This window comes from Poecile atricapillus, chromosome 4, assembly GCF_030490865.1.
Source record: "Poecile atricapillus isolate bPoeAtr1 chromosome 4, bPoeAtr1.hap1, whole genome shotgun sequence".
Classification (NCBI taxonomy): Eukaryota; Metazoa; Chordata; class Aves; order Passeriformes; family Paridae; genus Poecile; species Poecile atricapillus.
The window spans coordinates 61,587,642-61,606,518 of NC_081252.1; the positions used below are offsets into that span (position 1 = coordinate 61,587,642).

At 36.5% G+C, this 18,877-nt stretch overlaps 1 protein-coding gene across 4 annotated transcripts in view; it reads right to left on the reverse strand.

The window, feature by feature from the left end:
• CC2D2A (coiled-coil and C2 domain containing 2A) overlaps positions 1–18,877 on the reverse strand; it is a 55,749-nt gene that overhangs the window by 15,342 nt on the left and 21,530 nt on the right. For all 4 annotated transcript variants that reach the window (XM_058838733.1, XM_058838732.1, XM_058838730.1 and 1 more), the window contains 10 exons: positions 17,422–17,654; positions 16,337–16,514; positions 13,554–13,710; positions 12,307–12,454; positions 10,139–10,277; positions 9,104–9,307; positions 5,663–5,755; positions 3,770–3,861; positions 1,898–2,065; positions 354–459 (listed from right to left, as the gene is read on the reverse strand). In XM_058838733.1, the coding sequence (XP_058694716.1) occupies positions 354–459; positions 1,898–2,065; positions 3,770–3,861; positions 5,663–5,755; positions 9,104–9,307; positions 10,139–10,277; positions 12,307–12,454; positions 13,554–13,710; positions 16,337–16,514; positions 17,422–17,654 (1,518 nt within the window). The remainder of the gene's footprint in view (positions 1–353; positions 460–1,897; positions 2,066–3,769; positions 3,862–5,662; positions 5,756–9,103; positions 9,308–10,138; positions 10,278–12,306; positions 12,455–13,553; positions 13,711–16,336; positions 16,515–17,421; positions 17,655–18,877) is intronic.

The following is an 18,877-nucleotide window of genomic DNA, read 5'->3' on the forward strand; positions in this document are numbered from 1 at the left end:
CTTCATTTGCCCATTACTCACATTTGTACTTTCAGTACACGTAATAGTCAATCCTTATCCAGTCTCTTTGACTCATGATTTTGTGTCTTTCTACCGTATTTCTCCTCCTCTAATTGCAGCTATAGGTGTTCTAGCTGAAAGTTCCACCACTTTTCACTGGGCAGCAGCCATTCTGTGCATCTGACATCCTTATCACCCTTCTCTGAACCTTTTGCAGCTTTACTCTCTTTTTGGAGATCGAGCAGTGGGCAAGGCAACCTTGCCAATGAAGTATCGTTCTGAGGTGAATGCTACTGGCTGTGGAAAAGAGGGATGCTCACAGCTTCACAGAAAATGTCAGTTTTGTGACATACCTGGTTGAATGCCCAGTCTGGGCTGTTAGGTGGGCTCTGAGCTGATGGAGAGGCTGCAAACATCTCATTAAAGGACCTTGAAGATTTTGATGGCTGTTGAAGTTTGCTACAAGAGGAAACAGACAAGAACAACCAGGAAAGAAAGAGAATCATTACAAAATATGAATCCCTTGTATTGTCTATTGGCCATACAGAATTCTGGAAATACTCCTGATGTTTTTTTGTTACAGTTTTAACCTTGGGAAGTTATTTATTAGATCAAGTAACACAAAATGCCAGAAAGGGATATTGAGAGTATACTTCTTACAAGCCTCACTGCAAAAGAGTACTTTGTGCCTAGAGGCTCTCTTTTCTGAAGAGTTTATCAACTACAGACTTTTTTTTGCCTACTCCACATAATCTCTTTGAGCTACAAGTTTTGAAGTTCAAGTAGTTGAATCACTGCAGAATTCATGAACAGTGTAGATTGCACGGCATTCAGGCAAGGCCTCTATGGCAAAAAAGAATTCATACGAATACTACAGATTTGTCAACCCATAAGTGAAGGAAAATATATGTTGAAACATTTATTTTTATAGTACTTTCACATAACTTTTAATTTATTTATTTTAATAAGACCACATTATAGACCATAAAAGAGTAACTACTCACGTATAAAGCAGCTCAAAATAAGGTATCATATAATGCAAAAATATTGGATGGGGTTTTACTTATTTTTGTAATTCTGGTAATGAAATGAATTTTTCATCTTCTTTTTTGAGTCGATGAGTTGCTTTTCTCAGTATCAATTTACTTACAGAGTACAACAGAACCTCTAATAAGTAAGAGAAAGAACAACTGACAATGCTCAATTCTGTAACTGGCCAGTTTGGAAATACCTCTGAGTTAAATGCAAGGTATATTCATTTTGGGAGAGAGAGAGAGAACACTGCATTAATACATTGCTTCTGGAGCTGAACCACACTGTTCAGTGTCTCTACATGACACACCATCACGCAGGCATTGTCTTAATGTGTCTGAGTGTAAAGGTCACCTTTAAAATTAGAGCAACATTAGGCTCAGTCTATTAACTTAAATGGTTCATCAAGGAGAAGACCAACATGCTGCACTCAGGAGGCAAATATAGTATCCCACAGTGAAGAACTGGATTTTTTAATATTTGTATTTGGTATTTAATTAAGATACTATGAATTAAAATTTCCCTGAGTATTATCAAGAGGCTTGCTTAAGGGATAATTCATCTGGTATTTCCAGAGTTATAATGCTGTCAAAGCTGTAACTTATCTTTCTGACAGTTTCTGGTAAAACATGTCTTGAATTTCACAGCTACTTTTCAGCTAATGAAAAATTATTTTATTAATCTACAAACTTACAAAATATCAGTCCTTTATCATCATTAATAAAAAGACAAATGTATATATGTATGTTTTTATCATGAGAATCAAAACAGCACACGTGGCAGTAACATCTGTTGCTTCATCTGTCCTCAAAACAGTAGAAGCCAGAAAATAGATCTGTACTGGAAATAAGCTTTTTAAACATACCTCATCACTGGCTTTCTCACTGGAATATCATAGGCTCTGATAATGTTCACCAACAGTTTTATGTCTCCATCTGATAAATTCTGTGCTGTGACCTTCTTCCTTTCTTTTCTTCTTGGCCTTAATGGTCGTTTTGGCTCTGCCAGTTTAAAGAGGCTGAGTCCCAAAATGCTAATAATCATAAACCAGGTATTTAGTCAGTTTTGCATAGAATCCAGCACTGTAGTGTTACCATGACACACATGAAAATTATGCACTAACACGAAAAGGAAATATTTGCTCCTGCTAGTGCCAAATAAAACTCTCTGAAATGTCAAAAATGTTGCAATTGTTTAGTACTGCACAATCCAGTTCTGTCTTATATTTCAGGAATTAATTTCAATGTGCCAAAAATTTTGGTTGTTTGGGGTTTTTTTCCCCAAAACTGTAAGGTGTAAAAAAGACAATTACACAGCTTCAAGATAGATCTAAACTACAGTGCTATAAACAAGGGATCTAGCAGATGATGATAACCACTGCATGGAAGAGGCAAAGCATCTAACTACACAGCTACGTAAACAGCAGGCTACAGGAAGGAAGCAGAATCAATGTACCACAACATACCCTGGACCCTCAGAACTTATAACCCAAGGCAAAGCAGAACCAAAAGAAAAAATAGGAAAACAATAAAATTAAGATGTATGTTTTATTTATGCAGATGTATGTAATGTTTACATCATTGATAACATTTAAAAATCACATTTAAAAACTGAAAGCTAATGGCATTATTCCTTATATATAATAAGGGCCCCACAGTAATTACTGTTAAAATAACACAAAATCATGAGTTACTGAAATATCTCACTAACTGAATATAACACAAGCCACAGTGTACTTTAAACTCAGTAACCATAAAACTTTGCAAATAGAATACAGTAAGAATTAGGATTCATGATGAGAAAATATAAATGAAGCATTTGATTTTAAACAAAAAGCTGATTGTAGTATTCTTCAGATTGTTCTCTACTGTGATGTAAAAGCATCAACTAAAACAAAGCATGAAGTCTTTTGTAAGACAGCAAGTCTCTGTATCTCCAGCAGATGGGACTGTTTAGATTTATACAGCTGGCTGAAAACCACTTCGACTGTATTATAAGGGTGTTGCATTTAGAGTGAACAGAAGCGACTTCTACGTGAAAGAAAAAAAAACTTTCACAACTTGTTTACTTACAGAGATTTTAAGTGAGCAACACTAAGAGTCATCTATGCTGTGATGACTGATACACACTAAATGGATGGGATGGGATTTGAAACAAAAATCCAAAGGAAGTGCTCAAGTAATAAAAGAAACAATCTTAGAAGAGAAAAGCAGTAAATTCCAAACTCAGGATCTTTTTTGAACATAAACAGCATATGATAATAGCATCAGCATCAGAAGTGTATAATTTTCTTAAGCAAGAAAATTAGTTAAAAATCTATTGCACATTATTTGCAGGGCATAGGCACTGACTGTAAGTAGGCACCACCTAAATAACCAGTCAGTAATAGTATTACTGACTCTGATACTTGCCTGAAAATTGGAAATATTCAGTCTGGCACCAGCTGGACTATGCTCAGCTCATCAGAAATGCATCATATCCTGTTATATCTTATTTACACTCTGTCACTTTATTTCTGTCAAAACCAGACTTTTTCTTAAAAAGGTTTTTACTACATTTTGTTTATTAATACACTGTACTGGCAGAGGTGTACACAGTGATAGTGAAGTTTATCTATTATACTAAACACAAAGTCACATCAGTTAGTCACATCAACACTTTGCAAAAAAAATTGAAAAAAAGCAGCTAATTTTACTTTTTTTTTTTTATTTGGAACAAATAAAGATCGCTCTCTTACCCCAGGCTTGGAATCTCCTCTTCATTGACAAGGTCAGAGAGAAGGAAACGGTGTTTTGCTATGAGGAAACGGCTGATTACTGATTCTCGAACCTGTGAACAGGAGGGAGAAGAGACAACAGTGTATTTCTAATCCAAACCCACTGCCAATATTTGCATTCTGATTCTTAAACACAAACAAAACATCCACATACATATTCTTCATTTTTTCCCAATTTTACAAGGGCCACAGTTGAAAGAAAAATTTCTTTCCACCAGCTATTTCTTTAGAATGTAAGAGCAGCTCATTTTAGCAATACAATGCTTCTTTAGAAACATACTGGCTAGATTGACAGAAGAATATATGAGAACATACAATCAAAAAATTATGTCTTTATCTGCGTACAGCTCACCCTCAGAAACAATTATAACAACATACGACATTCACAGACATCTCTTTTCCACATCTAAATGTAGTTGCAAAAAAGGCTGTGGAGAAATCTATATGGTACCAGTTATGTGGATCAAAAGGCTACAGAACTGGTGAAGCCTGTATTACAAATACTGTGATTTCAAATAAATGTTTAAAATTCTTAGTTCCTTTCATATCTTTGCTGAGGTAATAGAGTGAAGCACAGAGATTAAAGTCTTCCCTCTTCTCCTAACAACTGTGTGGAAGCAGACAGAAAGAATATCGCCTTTGTCCTTTTTTCTTAGCACTAATGCTAGTAATGGCTTTATACTATGTGCTAGCACATCAGATGTGGTACACATATAAAGATCACATTTCAGAGTGAACAGAATTTCGGTTCTGATATGAGCAATCCAATTTTCTAGCCCATCTGACAATTTATAGAAGTGTAAAATATCCAAGTACTGTTTTAAAAAAGGCTACTTGTATTTAATCAAGAAAGAGGCAAACAAAGGTACTATAATGTATGCTATTCTGTACTACTCCATTACTATTCAGTGTGCTGCAAAACCCATATGTTCAATGCCATGCAAAACATACGGGGCTGACACAGCCATGACAGCCTTGTCAAAAATAATTTTTTTATACTATCAGATTGAATCTGGACTTTGGAACTTGCCTGGAAGATTGAAACACTTTTTTCTCTACGCTTCTTTCATGAACCACTCTTTCTAACCAATAATTTGTTTTGTCCTACTTTAATTCAACCTTGTAGTCATATTTCATGTTTTGCTGGCAGGCTAGGATTTGATACACTGTTTGATATTTACACAACCGGTAAGAAACTGGTGGCCATGTTTTGCACTTTCTCTTTTTGTCAGTCTGAAATTGTAAACTTTTCTTGATTAGATGATGAATGTTTTCCTTCTTTTTCCCTAAGGATTAAAGAGAAGGTCATCTTAATATAATGAAAACTAGAAAAATAAATGAAATCAATATAAGGGGAAATTGTTTCTCTAATGCCACAATGAAGGTAAATGTGAAGAATATATGCCCTCTGCCTTAAGGCTGCAGGACAAGACACTGTGTATTACATTAAATGATTTTTAGAAGTGATTAGGGCCACTTTCATGGAGATAACTTAGCTCTTAGCATTACAGCCTTCAACAAGGAAAACAGGGAGAAGGGAAACCACTGAATTCCTGGGACTCAACAGTACAAATCTCTGGGGCACTGGAGCAAACAAGAATTTACAGAACTGACAGAAATATCCAGAATGGCTAGTCATTTTGCCTATTTCATCATTCTCAATAGCATTACATAACACAGACCTCCATTTGTTCAATTACATCAGTTTCAGGCCTAACTTGGAATTTTAAAGCTATCTGTAGGTCACGTTTACCAATGAATCAGGTTTTAGCATTCATGGAACTAAAGTATCCAAGTAGAGAAGCAACATAACGCCTACAGGAATATGATGGATCCATGTATTTAGCATCTTACCTTCTGTAGATAGTTGGCAACAACTGCTCTGTGTGCATCTAGGTAATTTTTGCTGTCAATCACATCCCTCTCTTGCACTCGCTTCTCATAGTCCTAAAGATATTTATTACAGTTTGTGCTTCAGTATATATTCAGTACTTTATCACATATAAGAAAAATGCTAAGTATTTCATTAATAGTAATGTATGGACCACAGTAAATCACAGCAGATGTGAGAAGTTTGTAAAGCTATTTTTAATGCCAGTGTATACAATATATACTAAACTTCCATGAATAAAGACAAGAATACCATTCAGTTACAAGACTCATGTGGTTTAAATTAAATGAATAACTTAAAGATTTCCCTCTCGTCTTTTAAAGCAGAACTTTGACCTGCTGCTAATAAACTGAATTTCCATTTGAACTGGAAGTGGCTTCAATTATTGCAGCTTCAACAGGAAGGGTCCTTTACAAGCAGAAATGATGCAGCATTCTTGGAAGATGGTCTGAAATCTGAACTGTGTTTTAATACTACTAAGTACATTTCTAAATAATTAGTGATTACCTTTCTTAGGGTGTAGAACTGCACTTGGTTCTTAGAGAGAAGTATGTTGATGGGGTATCTCTCAGGGTTGTGGTTACTATTCTGATGGACTACGCTGAAAGCTCTACTAACAGATGCAACTTCTATTCACAAGTTTAGGAAAGTGTGTCATAAATTAAGAAATGGCTAGAGCTAACACTCAGCTTTCAAGCAAAAACCAGAGCTTACAAGACAAGAGAATCTCCCAGAATCTGTGAATCATACTGGCTTTAGAACACAGATAGTTATGTAAAAGTACTCAGTAAAATAATCTTCAGGTCTGAGCTCTAACAGTAAGGACAAACAGCTGAATGCCTTGTTAGTGTCCTCTAAATAGCCAAGTGCCCCTGGAATTGATTATATCCCGTTTCTTCACAAGTGACCTGGATGAGGAAACTCAATGCACTGACAGCAACTTAGCCAAGGATACTTGATTAGTAATGTGGCTAATATGAGTGACTGAACCACAGTTCAGAGGGCTCTTTATGACTTAAAACTACGACAGTGAAGCCTCAATTAAAAAAAGGGAAAATTCTGTATTGAGGGTGGAATACCTTAATGCATTAGCACAGACTGGAAAACAACAAGAAGAATAACAGCCATATTGAAATAAGTGCAAGTTTAATGACAACCAATGACGTGTTCTTTTGGCAAAAGGAAAACCACAGGATGCATAAGGATCAGCATGTCCTACAGACAAAGGGAAATTACCAGACTCTCCAGCTTGACACTTGAGGGGGCATACCTGAAATGCTGCAGACAGTTTGCAGCTACCAGTTCAAGAGGCATGTGGAGACACTGGATAGGATCCACTAAAGGGCTACTAAGACAGCCTAGAGGACATGACCTACAAGACGAGGTCAGAATCCTTGAATAATGTAGATTTGAAGAGATTTCTGGAGGCCATCTGATCTGAACTGTCAGAGGCAGAACAACTTCAATCAGAATGCTCAGGGGACAGTTGAATTTTCAGTATCTCTAGAGATGGCAATTTTACAAACTTGATGGACAATGTGTTCAAGAACTTCAATATATTCTTTGTGAAAAATGTTCTCATTATATTTAACTGCAATGTCTCTTGGAGTAACTTCCGTCTGTCATCATCTCACCTCTAAGATGTGTCTCTCTCTGTTTTCTCTGCACCACTGGTTACCTGAAGGATGCAGTTAGAAACCCCCTCAAGCCTCGCCTACTTAGGCAAAAAAAACTTCAGTCCCTTCTGCCTCTCCTTGTAGGTCATGTGTTTCAGCACTGCACATATTCTGGTAGCTCTCGACTTGCTCCAGTATTTCAGAGTCTTTCTTGCACTAGGCAAGGTGTTCAAATTCATCAGTCTGGTGAGGAGGAGATTAATGAGCAATACAGTATCTGCCCACAACTCTTTGATGGGCAGTTACAAAGGACATTGTGCCAAAATCATCTCTAGTTCCAGACAATACAACAAGGGAAAGCAGCCATTAAATACAGCTTGGAAAGCTCAGGTTGGACATGATTTTTTTTTTTTTTTTCTTTAACAATTTCTGGAAGGATAGTGAAGCACTGGAACATGTTATCCAAAAAGTCAGTGGAGCCTCCTATTGAGAGGTTTTTCAAGACTTGGCTAGACAAATAAACAGCTGACCTCAGGCAGTGCTGGCAACAGTACCATCACTTCAGTAGAAAGCAGGACCAGATATTTCCAGAGAATATTTTCCAAATAGCATTTCCAGGATTCTATGAACTTTCAGACCTTTTTGCCAAATAGCTAGTAAACCAACTAGGAACAATATCACCTGAAACTTAGGTTTGAAGATCACAGCATATAAAATAAACCTGGAATGGGCAATCATGGGTTTATCCAATTTATCCTTAATGGAAAAAAAACAACAACCCTCCATTAAAAAAATTCTTAAAGTATGGTTTTCAAATTTTGAAGGATAACATAGTAATAGTAATGGTAATAGTCCATAAAATGAACTGGATCAGAAATGTACAGCAAACATGTGGTACATCTTTAAATAAAAGATACAAAACTAACCTAAAATTTAAAAAATAATAATACTTATTGCAGAGCCAGATATGGCTGAATTAATAAATATATTTTTTAAAAATATATCATCCAATAGAAAGGAAGAATTTTTCAAATAAATCTATGTCAGAAGAAGTAGGGATGAAAGAACAGTTGCCAGAATCTGATATGATTCTGATCCTCCTAAGCCAATGAATGCACTAAAATGCTTCTTAGCTACATGAATTGCTAAGAACAGAAAAATGTATGACTTAACAGTAATAACAGAGTTGAGATAAAAATAATTGAAGTATAACCCAAATAAAAAAAAAAAAATGCACAAACTGCATTTCAATAAGGTAATTAACAGATGGGCAAAGACAAGATAAGCTAATTGGAGCAATGTACTAAAACAGAAATATCTGTAACACAGGCTCTAATTAAACACAAAAAGGTTTTAATTCTTGTTGGAGTCATTGCTTCTAACAGTTCCTCCAAAAAGGGCTCAAAAGCTAATAAGCCCAAGTCTGAAATATCTCTTACCTTTGTATATCTATATTATTACATATATGTATTACCTTTTTGTATCTAAAATCACTTCTAAAAAAAGTATCCCAACTTTAATGAAAACTCACTTATAACATTGTTGTCTACAGTAGTATTTCTGTTTTATTTAACTCTTAAAGTACTGCTGTAGAAATACTGCCTTGGAAGGAAGCTATTTTAATTAGATGAAAATAACACTAGAAAAGACTGAAGGAGTAAAATTCTTAGTTTTTTCATGTCTGCATAGCTTTACATTCTTTAAAGAACTGCTCAACTTAACTGCAATATTATAATAAATATTATAAGCATTTAATCTAGAAAAGAAATTTTTCAGATAACATTCTACCTGGAAGATTTTCTCACTGATTTCTCGTTCATGTGAAGGGACTTGCTTATAGTTTCGGAACTCTGGCACCTCCTCATTTCTGAGCTGCAATAGTCGGAATCTCTTTGATCTATTAAACTCCTCATCAGAAACAAAATTAAATTCTTGCTGCAACTGTTCCAATCTGAAGAAATCAGGAACATGCGCCTCTCCACTTGTAGTAACCTAAAGTAGTAACAAAAATATTAACTTTTTCATACAAAGTGACAAAAATCTATAAAATAGCTTTTTTAAGTTTTACATGCATATTGCGAGGATGTTCCTTTTAAGCAAAAGCAATAAAGATGGATCACACAGACTGAAACATCAAGTATTTTATAGCAGCGTTTTGCTGAGCAAAGCATATGAGATTACGTTACAGAATATAATAAAATTCAATTTCCTTGTATCATAAACAAAAGATTAGAGAGCATGAAACTAACATGTCAGAGTAACCAAGGAAGCTGTACAGCAAAGGAGATCCATTTACAGAACTTCAGCTTTGTAAAGAGCTGTGTAAATTAAACAGCTATATAAATAAACAGCCATGTAAATGAAACAGCTATGCAAATAGTTCCTCAATTTGTTGTTTAGAAAAGCTGAAGCTTCTACAGCATCCAAGATCTCTCTGTGCAATCCTCACTAATGAGCAGCTTCTTATTTAATATCACACAACTACACTGGAAATTCCCTTGCACTTTAAGGAAAAAACAAACTCAAAATCCATATTTTGTTTTTAATTTATTAACTGATCTGTATGCACGTGCCCTTATACCCATTTTTTGCCACTACCAAATGGATTAATAAATCATATTAATTAATATGCAAACAACCCACTACTAAATGCATTTATCATATTTTAGTTGATATTTTGCTTCTTACCATTCACATAAGTATGTCCACCAAAAATTCAAATGCTGCTACCTCCCTGGCATGCATTCAGATTGCCTGGGGAGGTCCCAGTGACTAGGAGTTCCACAGCTCCATTAGCCCTTCAGCTCTGAAAACACCACTTACCATGATCAACTGCATCAGAGCTGCATTGTTTGGGTCATTTGGATCAAGTTTTGCTTCAGCTGCCCACTTAGCTAGTTTCTTCATATCAGTTAAGCCTGATGTGCCAATGGATGCAATAGCATCAATATTTTTTAAAGCGCTAAAAAGACAGAATTGACAGAACTTATACCTAAGACAAATTTGATTTAGCAATATAAAAAAGGTATTTAAAACAATCTTAGAAAAACCCAAAAAGCTCCCTACAACCTCAATAGTAAATTCCAGTACACAGTTCTTAGTTGTAGCTATGGAACTGAGGGAATGATCAATTGCAAAGCAAAGGAGAAATACCAAGGAACTGGTGGAAGACAACTTTTATCCAAGGTGCTTTTTGATACATTTCTGATATACCTACGCTATTCCACGTTGCTGCATACTATCAAGTAAGAAGATAAATTGCCTCACATTGTGAAAGGTAACATAGGAATTTTGACAAAGAACTTCTCAGACATACAGTCCTTGCTTGTGCTGTATCTTAGCTCCTGTCTTTGACCTGTCCTCCTGGGTGGCACTTTCAGACCTGCATTGCAGCCCTCATCTCTGCCCCCTCCTTGCTGTTTCTGCACAGACCCTGGGGCCTGAATCATCCCCTCACCATGTCTGGGACTGCTGCCAGCACTCTGCTCTGCCTAGCATGTCCAGACTGCATACTGGCTGGAGAGGACAGTACCTGTGCTTGGGAAACACTTGCAGCCTTCTCTCTTGTGATGCAGCACTGCTTATGGTCCCCCCTGTAACTACAAATCCCAAGTCTTTATCCTCTGGGATGTGCTCCTACTCGCTTTCTTGTATTCACAGTAGGCAAGGAAGCATGGTAGGTACTGCAGGCCATTTGTAGACTGCCCTGCTCACCAGGCTTCTGGCATCTTCTCACAGAAGCCGCCTCTGAAGGCCCACTGCTACTCAAACCTTGACACATAAGGCCAATACACCAGGACATGTGTGTTATTTATTAGCCAAATAAATAACAGGAACACTGGAGTGGATGTTGTTCCTTCTCTTGTTAGAGGTGCTGGTTTCAGTCTTTGATCTCTACTTACTTGAATATTTTCAAGAAAGCTTTAAAACTTACAGGTCTGTCTTGTGCTTGGGTTAGAATCAGCCAAATATCCAGCAGTTACTGGAGCAGCAGATAAAGCAGTAACATCAAGTTTATCTTTAGGCATCAGTCTTGAACAAATGCCAACTGAATCACAATTGTGCTAAAAAGCTCATGGGCAGCAAAAGCTAACATTAGTCATGACAATCCTGTCTCTGACCTTCCCAAGAGTCGATGGAAAGTCATTGTTCAACAAGTCACTGTTGAAACAGAGCTACTCATCTCCACAAGGTGTTTCAGAGAACAGTGTTCCACAGAAAACTTCCTTCTGAAATCCTTCAGTTTTCCATTTATTACAGTGATTGTTCTCCAGAGTTAAAGTTAACTGTTGGGAATCCATCTTTACATTTTAACCTCATCTATTCTACTCTCACTGAAGTCAGCAGAATACTGATATGTTGATCAGCAAAGTACTTGAATGGCTGCAGCTTGGTTAACAATGGTAACAGAATGATTTGTAAGCCAATGTCTAGCCTCTAAATAAAAAAAACCTGTCAAACGAATCAGCTGGAAGAAATATTCATACTTGCTCAGTATTAATAACTATGGGAAAACTTTTAAGGGTTTATAGTGAAGGTACCTAAGAACGTTACAAAAGCAGCCTTTATGTATCATCTCTTTGACTTTATGGAATTAAATAAAAGCAACAGAATGGACAAATAATCTACAATAACCAACTTGCAGCCTCAGAGCAAATTAGATATAGCCTCTCCAAATGCTCTTCAAATAAGAAAGAGCTGGAGTTTCTGCTCTTAGCAAAATACTTAGAGGAAGATTCCTTGACAATATATTTATTCCCTATTAGAAAACCATAAAATTGAATGAATCAGCTTGAATTGTTTAGAAATAAAATACTAAAAGGTAAAATTTCAAACTGAAGTATATTTACCAAAAACAAGTACCCTAAGATGCCTGAAAAGGGTTACAGCATGAAGTAAATCATCTAAATTTAAGGAAAAACGATTATAAAAAGTCTTGATGATGAAAGTAATTTTTTTCCATGAATCACTGAAAATTTTTATCTTATTACCTTGGAATGCCTGTGTTTTGCTGGGATAGTGGAGGAATTAAGGGGATTCCTCTTTCTCCAGCTGCCCAAGAGACACTACTGGATACTTTCCCAGAGGTCATTAAAGTCATTTTGTTGCTACCATCAGCTTCAAATGAAAAGGACACACCTATCAAGGGGGAAAAATCCAAAGTAGTATATTTATGCATTCAAACACAGTATCTTAACACTTCTAAAAATACTTCCAGAAAATGAGTAGTCAAATAACCTGTGCCTTTATATAAAAAGGTTAATGTGAAACAATGATTTTGCTGTGTGCTGTGGGGAAGAACTCTGTTTTACAATAATGAGTGAAAGATTCCATTACACCTACAGAAAAGCTTTCCATTTGAGCTGGAAGGAAAGGCTATGCCAAAGGCTCATTATTTCCTCCACAGATGCACACCATTTAATATTCCTGGTAGTTTTCAGATTCAGCATACTGTTATTAACAAAACAGAAATTCAGAGTCAAAAGAATTATGTATGATTGAAAAGACAGTTGTAAAGCTTTTGACACACAATCGTCATCATAGTCAGTGATATTTAGACACACATTTCCTGTAATGATTTTTTTACCCTATTTTCTTCCTCTTCATTTTTTAATCTATTCTGCTCTAGCTTTAGCTGTATTTATATATGGCAAATTTATGCAAGTCAGTCATCTCACAGTGCTGTTAAAATTCATATACACACTTGCAAGTTCCATATGCTACTATGTATTCTTCTTGTTCCCCCTTTTCCTATCTCTCCCTCCTTTTATCTTTAGCCTAAAGCCTCAGGGAAAAGACATGTGCAGGTTGTCAACAAAGAAAATAGGAGGACAAAAAATTACTCTGTATATACACTTCTACAGACAGTTTTTCAGTGGTTTAAAACATTAAAATCACTGGAGCTACAATGACTGATATCTGTTTGCTCTGCAGTGTCAGATGCCCGATCGCTCAAATGTTAAAAAAATCCCAATATCTTCTCTAATTTGTAAAGCTCCACTAATACAACAAGACAAATAATAAATGAACACATTTTTTTATGCAGAGCTTAAAAGTAGTATGCGACAAAAATTCCACAGTGGACTTCAATAATAAGAATCATGACTATTATGGAAGACTCGGTTACAGAAGCTGTGAAGGCTCTTAGGATTTACTCTGAAACCCACTCCAACCTCTTACTGCTACATGGTTCCAGCAAAATGAGTAACACTGAACTAAGGAAAACAAGAGCCCCTACCACTTCCAACTCCTTCATGATCCAACATCACACGCTGATCACTGCTGAATTCTATTTCTTCCAGAGGAGCACTGCCTGTCAGAACTGCTGTCTCAGGAACAGGTAAGAACACTTCAGCCAACAGGGTGGTACTACTGATACCTGTGGTTTCATAAATCTAGGAAAAAAAAATACAATGAGGGACAGAAGAAAAAATTTACATCCGCATTTGTCGTGGTTTTAAAACAGTAACTAAAAAATTACTTATTTCTTGCTGTGAGATATGGATTAGAGCAAGAGCAAAACAGGCTTAAAACTTAAAAAGGAATAAAGAAAGTTTATTAACAAACTACAAGAATAAGAACACCAGAATAAAATTCCAGAAAACCCTTTTTATCCCTACTATCCACCATTCCCTTGTTCACATGAAAATATAGAGACAAAAACTTTGGAACTTTGGTGTTTAAAACAGTCCCAATTCCTGCTAGAGTCTTTTCATCAGTCTTTGTAGAGAAAACAGAAGTCTTCTTCTGCTGATCTATGGAGTTTTCTACAAGAAAGCTATTTCTGTTATAGCTTTCTATTTTTCTGACACCAGCTGCCCAGAACTCTGTCATCAGTTTGCTCCTCCCATTTCACATCACTCTGAGGTGTGTTATGGGTCAATGAGTCTAGGGATGTTATTTTTAAGGATGAGTTATTCAAAGGCAAAAGTTCTTTTCATCTGTTTCTGTGAGCTTCCCTGGAAACAGTTTTCTCATTGACTCTCAAGGCCTCAAATCTTCAACTATTACTCTATCTCACTCTGTTCCAGCACCTCACTGTATCACAATTACTCCACCTTTTGCTCAAAATCCAAACTTTGAACACTCCATTCCTCCCTATATACTCTGTCATAAATTAAAGGAGTTTTTTCAAGACCCTATTGTCCATCTCCATAGCTTTAACAGAAAAATATTTCAGCTTATAAAGCATCTCCTTATTCTCTACCTTTTCTGAAGCTTAATTCTTTTCTTTACTGTCTCTGATAGTTTATAAAGTCTCTTTACATGTTGATCACTCTCTCTTTCTCTCTCTGGATAAAAGGATTAATCTGCAAGTCTCATCTGGGTAATGAAAAGGTTAAAATCTTGCCCAGGATTTTGCAGATGGTTCTGTGATCTCTGCTGGAGCAGCAGCTGGAGCTGTCTGTGATGGAAGATTCTTCATGGCTGCTCTGGAGAGTGTGGTCACTGTCTCAGCCCGCCGCAGGTCAAGAGCTTTTTTTTCCTTTCTTTACTCGGCAGTCTCTGGTGAATTCAGTCACAGCAGAAACTGCAGCTGAGCCAGGGACCGGCCTGGCCCGGCCAGAGCCCGGGGCAAGCCCCGCAGGCCCCATCTCCCGGCCGGGAGCCCCCGCCTGCATGGCCTGGGCAGGGAACGGGAGGCCAGCCGGAGCTCTGTTACCTTTCACAGCCAGGAAACAAAGAGAACAAGTGTGCTCTGACTTTACATCTTAAGGAAGTGTTCACAGGTTGATTTCACTTCTTAATGGTCAAAATTGCTGTCCATTCTTAGAAATGACTGATAATTGGTCAGGAGAAAAGACTCCCATCAGCCACCAGCAGCTTCAACTTCCTCAGCTCCCAAAACCACCTTAAAGGTAAAGCCACCCCATGACAGCATTCATGAAAAGTTGAAAACATATTGCAGGGTATTTAGAGAAAAGGTTTTACTATGGCTTAAGCATGAAATAAATAATTTAAGGGAATTGTATTAATTTTCTAAAATATCCAATTAGGAGACATTTCAGCTATCAGCAGCTTACTTGACCTGAATTCTTTCTACAAATCTATCTTCTTCACTTTTCTAATGCACCTGAGACAAGCAGTCAAACTCCGGGCTGTAAAGAGCATCACTGTACAATATGCAGCTTGTGACATTCACTTGGATCAACTGGAGATTCTGGAGGGATTCTGCCTAATTCTCCCTTAACATGAAAGGCAGGGTATGGCACACAGTCCCCATTCTGGCAGCACTGCAGGTTGCTTCTCTCTTTCCTAGCCAGCTGCAGACTCAGAGTGATGTGAGTCGTTTCTCCATTCAAATGTTTTGAATCCAGGAAAATGGTATTCCTTCTCCTTTTCAATTTGTGTGTTAAATAAATAAGCAGACAAGGGCTTTTAACACCTTTCCCTAAACTACCAGTTTTACCTAACCAGAGCAGTCTTCTAAAGGGAGAAGTAGGATCCTTATTCTGTTTCCCCTAAATATACTTTGTTTTAACTCTGAAAAGTATTCATGTGAACCATTTATTAATTCACACTTGGAATGGGAGATAGTAGTGGATTGATTTAACTGTACTACTGATCAAGTCAAGTGTAGTTATGAACATTACCAGTAATTTTTTTTTTTTTTCTTACTCCCCTCTAGTAAACATTACGAGGGTTTTACTGTGTGGAAAATAATGTTTTAAGAAGACCATGTTAGCAATTTGATCTGCAACACAAATCAGTTTTTCCAAAGTTAAGAGGCCAATCCATGAACATATTTAATCACAAGTCCTAATTATTTAATTTCTCCCATCCAAATTATAGTTTTGCTCTATATATATCTAGCAAGCTTAAACATCAAAAATATAGCAGCGAAGTTAAAAGTTAAAGACTGGAGAAGCAAGGAAGGAGTGTAAAATTAATGATTTACAAAAGGTGTATCACAGGTTTTTCAGTCTTTCTGACACTATCATAGAGCAAAACACAAGCATTACAGGAGTAATTACATTTTATATCATCTTTTAAAAGCTATTGTGATAAATCAACATCTACCTGTAGTTTCAAGCTCTCTGGCCAATTGATTATTTGTAAATTGAAAATCTGTCCAAAGTGAACTCTAAAATCGGAACTTATTGGTCGGGTAACAGTCCTTGACACTTCTTTGGAGTTGAAAAGGACTTTTATAAATGCTGAGCGTTTCTTCACATCTTCCCGTCGCACAACTTCTGCTCTGTAAATATGTAAAACAAGCTATCATATAATTTTAATAACATTTTTATTATCTATTTTTAATGAAAAAATGATTTCTCATGGGGAGACCTAAACCCACCTAAAAATAGATGGTATTCCTCCAAAAATGTCGCTATACAGAAATGACTTTAGAACTCAACAGCTGTTTTAGCTTCTTTTGAATATAAAACAATTTTAAAATGATCAAGTCAAATTTTGGATCCACTACAACTAACTCCATATAGAAGAAGATAGCTAGATAAAAAAAATTCTCTTCCACTCCCTTCTTCCAAAGCACAACAAATGATATCAAATTGAGTTAAAATTTTGAAGTTTTTAGTCACTGGGAGTACAACAGCCAAGCAGCATTCCCTGATGAGACTATTTGTGAACTAAGTACAAAACAAAGCAGTATTTAGATTACTGAAATACAGCAGATGTATGTTAAATTGTGTGTACAAATGTGGAAAGTAACAGAAAACAAGTACATTTATTTACTTTATCCACAGTGCAATCCCTGGTTTAGTACACAATTTCTTTCTTATCTCTTTGTTGACTACAGCACAGACCTCATGTAAAGGACTAGTTAGTGACAGTGGTACTGCCAGCAGCGACCCAGACTCTACACTCAAACCAGCTTCTTTGTAGCTGCACCCTGTTCTGTGCAGATGCTCAAGGAATATCAGAAGGTTCAAAGGGAATGTGCAGACATGCATTTTTAAGTAGACTATGTACCAGGTTCTATGTGACTTGAAAATTAATTAAGTTATATCACTTTCAGAAGCAGGAGTTTCATCACTAGGCTAAACAGAATGGTGAGCTCATGTTTCTGAACTTGTATAAACAAGATATTAATAAATTAAAGAAAATCACAAATAAGGTGATTTGCTGGCCAGCATTTATCTTACCGAGGACACTGCTCAGTTGGAGTTATGCTTCCTGAGAGGGTCAGCTCAGGAACCAGAATAGGCTCTCCAGGTTTCCTTCTGCAGTTGTCAGCTTTTTCTCTAACCTGCTGCTCTATTTCCAGGCTATTGGCCATTTTAGGTGGGATGGGTTTTATACGTTCCTCACCAAAATCATAATCTTCTGATTCTTCATCTACATGAGTAACTTTTTTCTTCTTTTTCTTCTTGGACTTCTGCATATAAAAACATTAACATTCTTTCTGAAATTGTTTCAATCTCTGGAATTTTTCTCTTGTTCTCTTGATTCACAAATGCTAAACACAGATGGTGTATGTACAGTAAAATGACAGTATAATTTCAGTATTACACACAAACACATAGAAGTTTTCTCTCATTGTAAAGGACTGCATCAGTTTCAGAATTCAGCAATACATTCCATTCATATGCTTCAAAATCATAATGTGCTCCAAGCAAAACATTTACTTAATCTTCTCTATCAACTTACAAAATCAGCATGTTTCTTGAACATTCTGGCTAGATGCTGTGTTCTCATTTGCCTGAGCTACCACGTACATTCTGTTAAGACTGAAGGAAGGTTACTCAGCCAGTAGACACAGTTGTTTGAGATGCACTGTCTACACATAAACTGACAAAACAAATGCCCATGTGCCACAAGCTCTGGAGGGAAGTGTTTGTGGCTTAGCAGTATCTTTAGCATGAGCAGAATGATCCTTTTCCTTCCTCATGCCAAACAAGAATAAACAAACAACAACACAAGCCTTTCAGCATCTCCTAAACTGCAGAACTCCAGTGTTCATGTGCATGTTCAGCTTTAAACAACTGCAAAACAGTCCTTCCCCAGACTTCTAGATTACTTGGAAGTACATCTTGATTGGAAGCACCAGCCACTTCACAACTTAACACATCATAAGCAAAAGAAGAGGAAGGAAAGCAAACAGATTCTCCTCATTAACTAAAGTAGTAAGTCAAACAACTTGTTTACATATTTTTCTTAAAAAATATTCTTTTTTTGCCTAATTTTATGTTATCCTTCTTGCCTTTGTATTTGCTTTTAAATTTGTTTAGTCTCACCTAGTTCCAGTGTCTTTGATTCATGTGAACTGTACTACTAAGAAACCAACAGCAGTGATTAAGTTAACAAGTAAAAAGTACTTTGAGTAAAATAAAATAAAGCACTTTAGAGTACAAAAGATGGTTTCACTCTAAAAGGAAAGAACCACAATCCTCTCAGTCTCAAGTTTATGTTTATGACTAGCACAATAGAAAGATGCCACAATATTTCTATTTGTGAAGGCATAACTGGTGGATGAACAGTTTGCATTAGGATCAATGTTCATGACTACCTGCCTTCATTTCAAGGTTTACACTTACTCCTTATCATACAAGTGAACTGACATGATGCTAATAAGTCATGTGCCCACCTCTGCTCTGATAA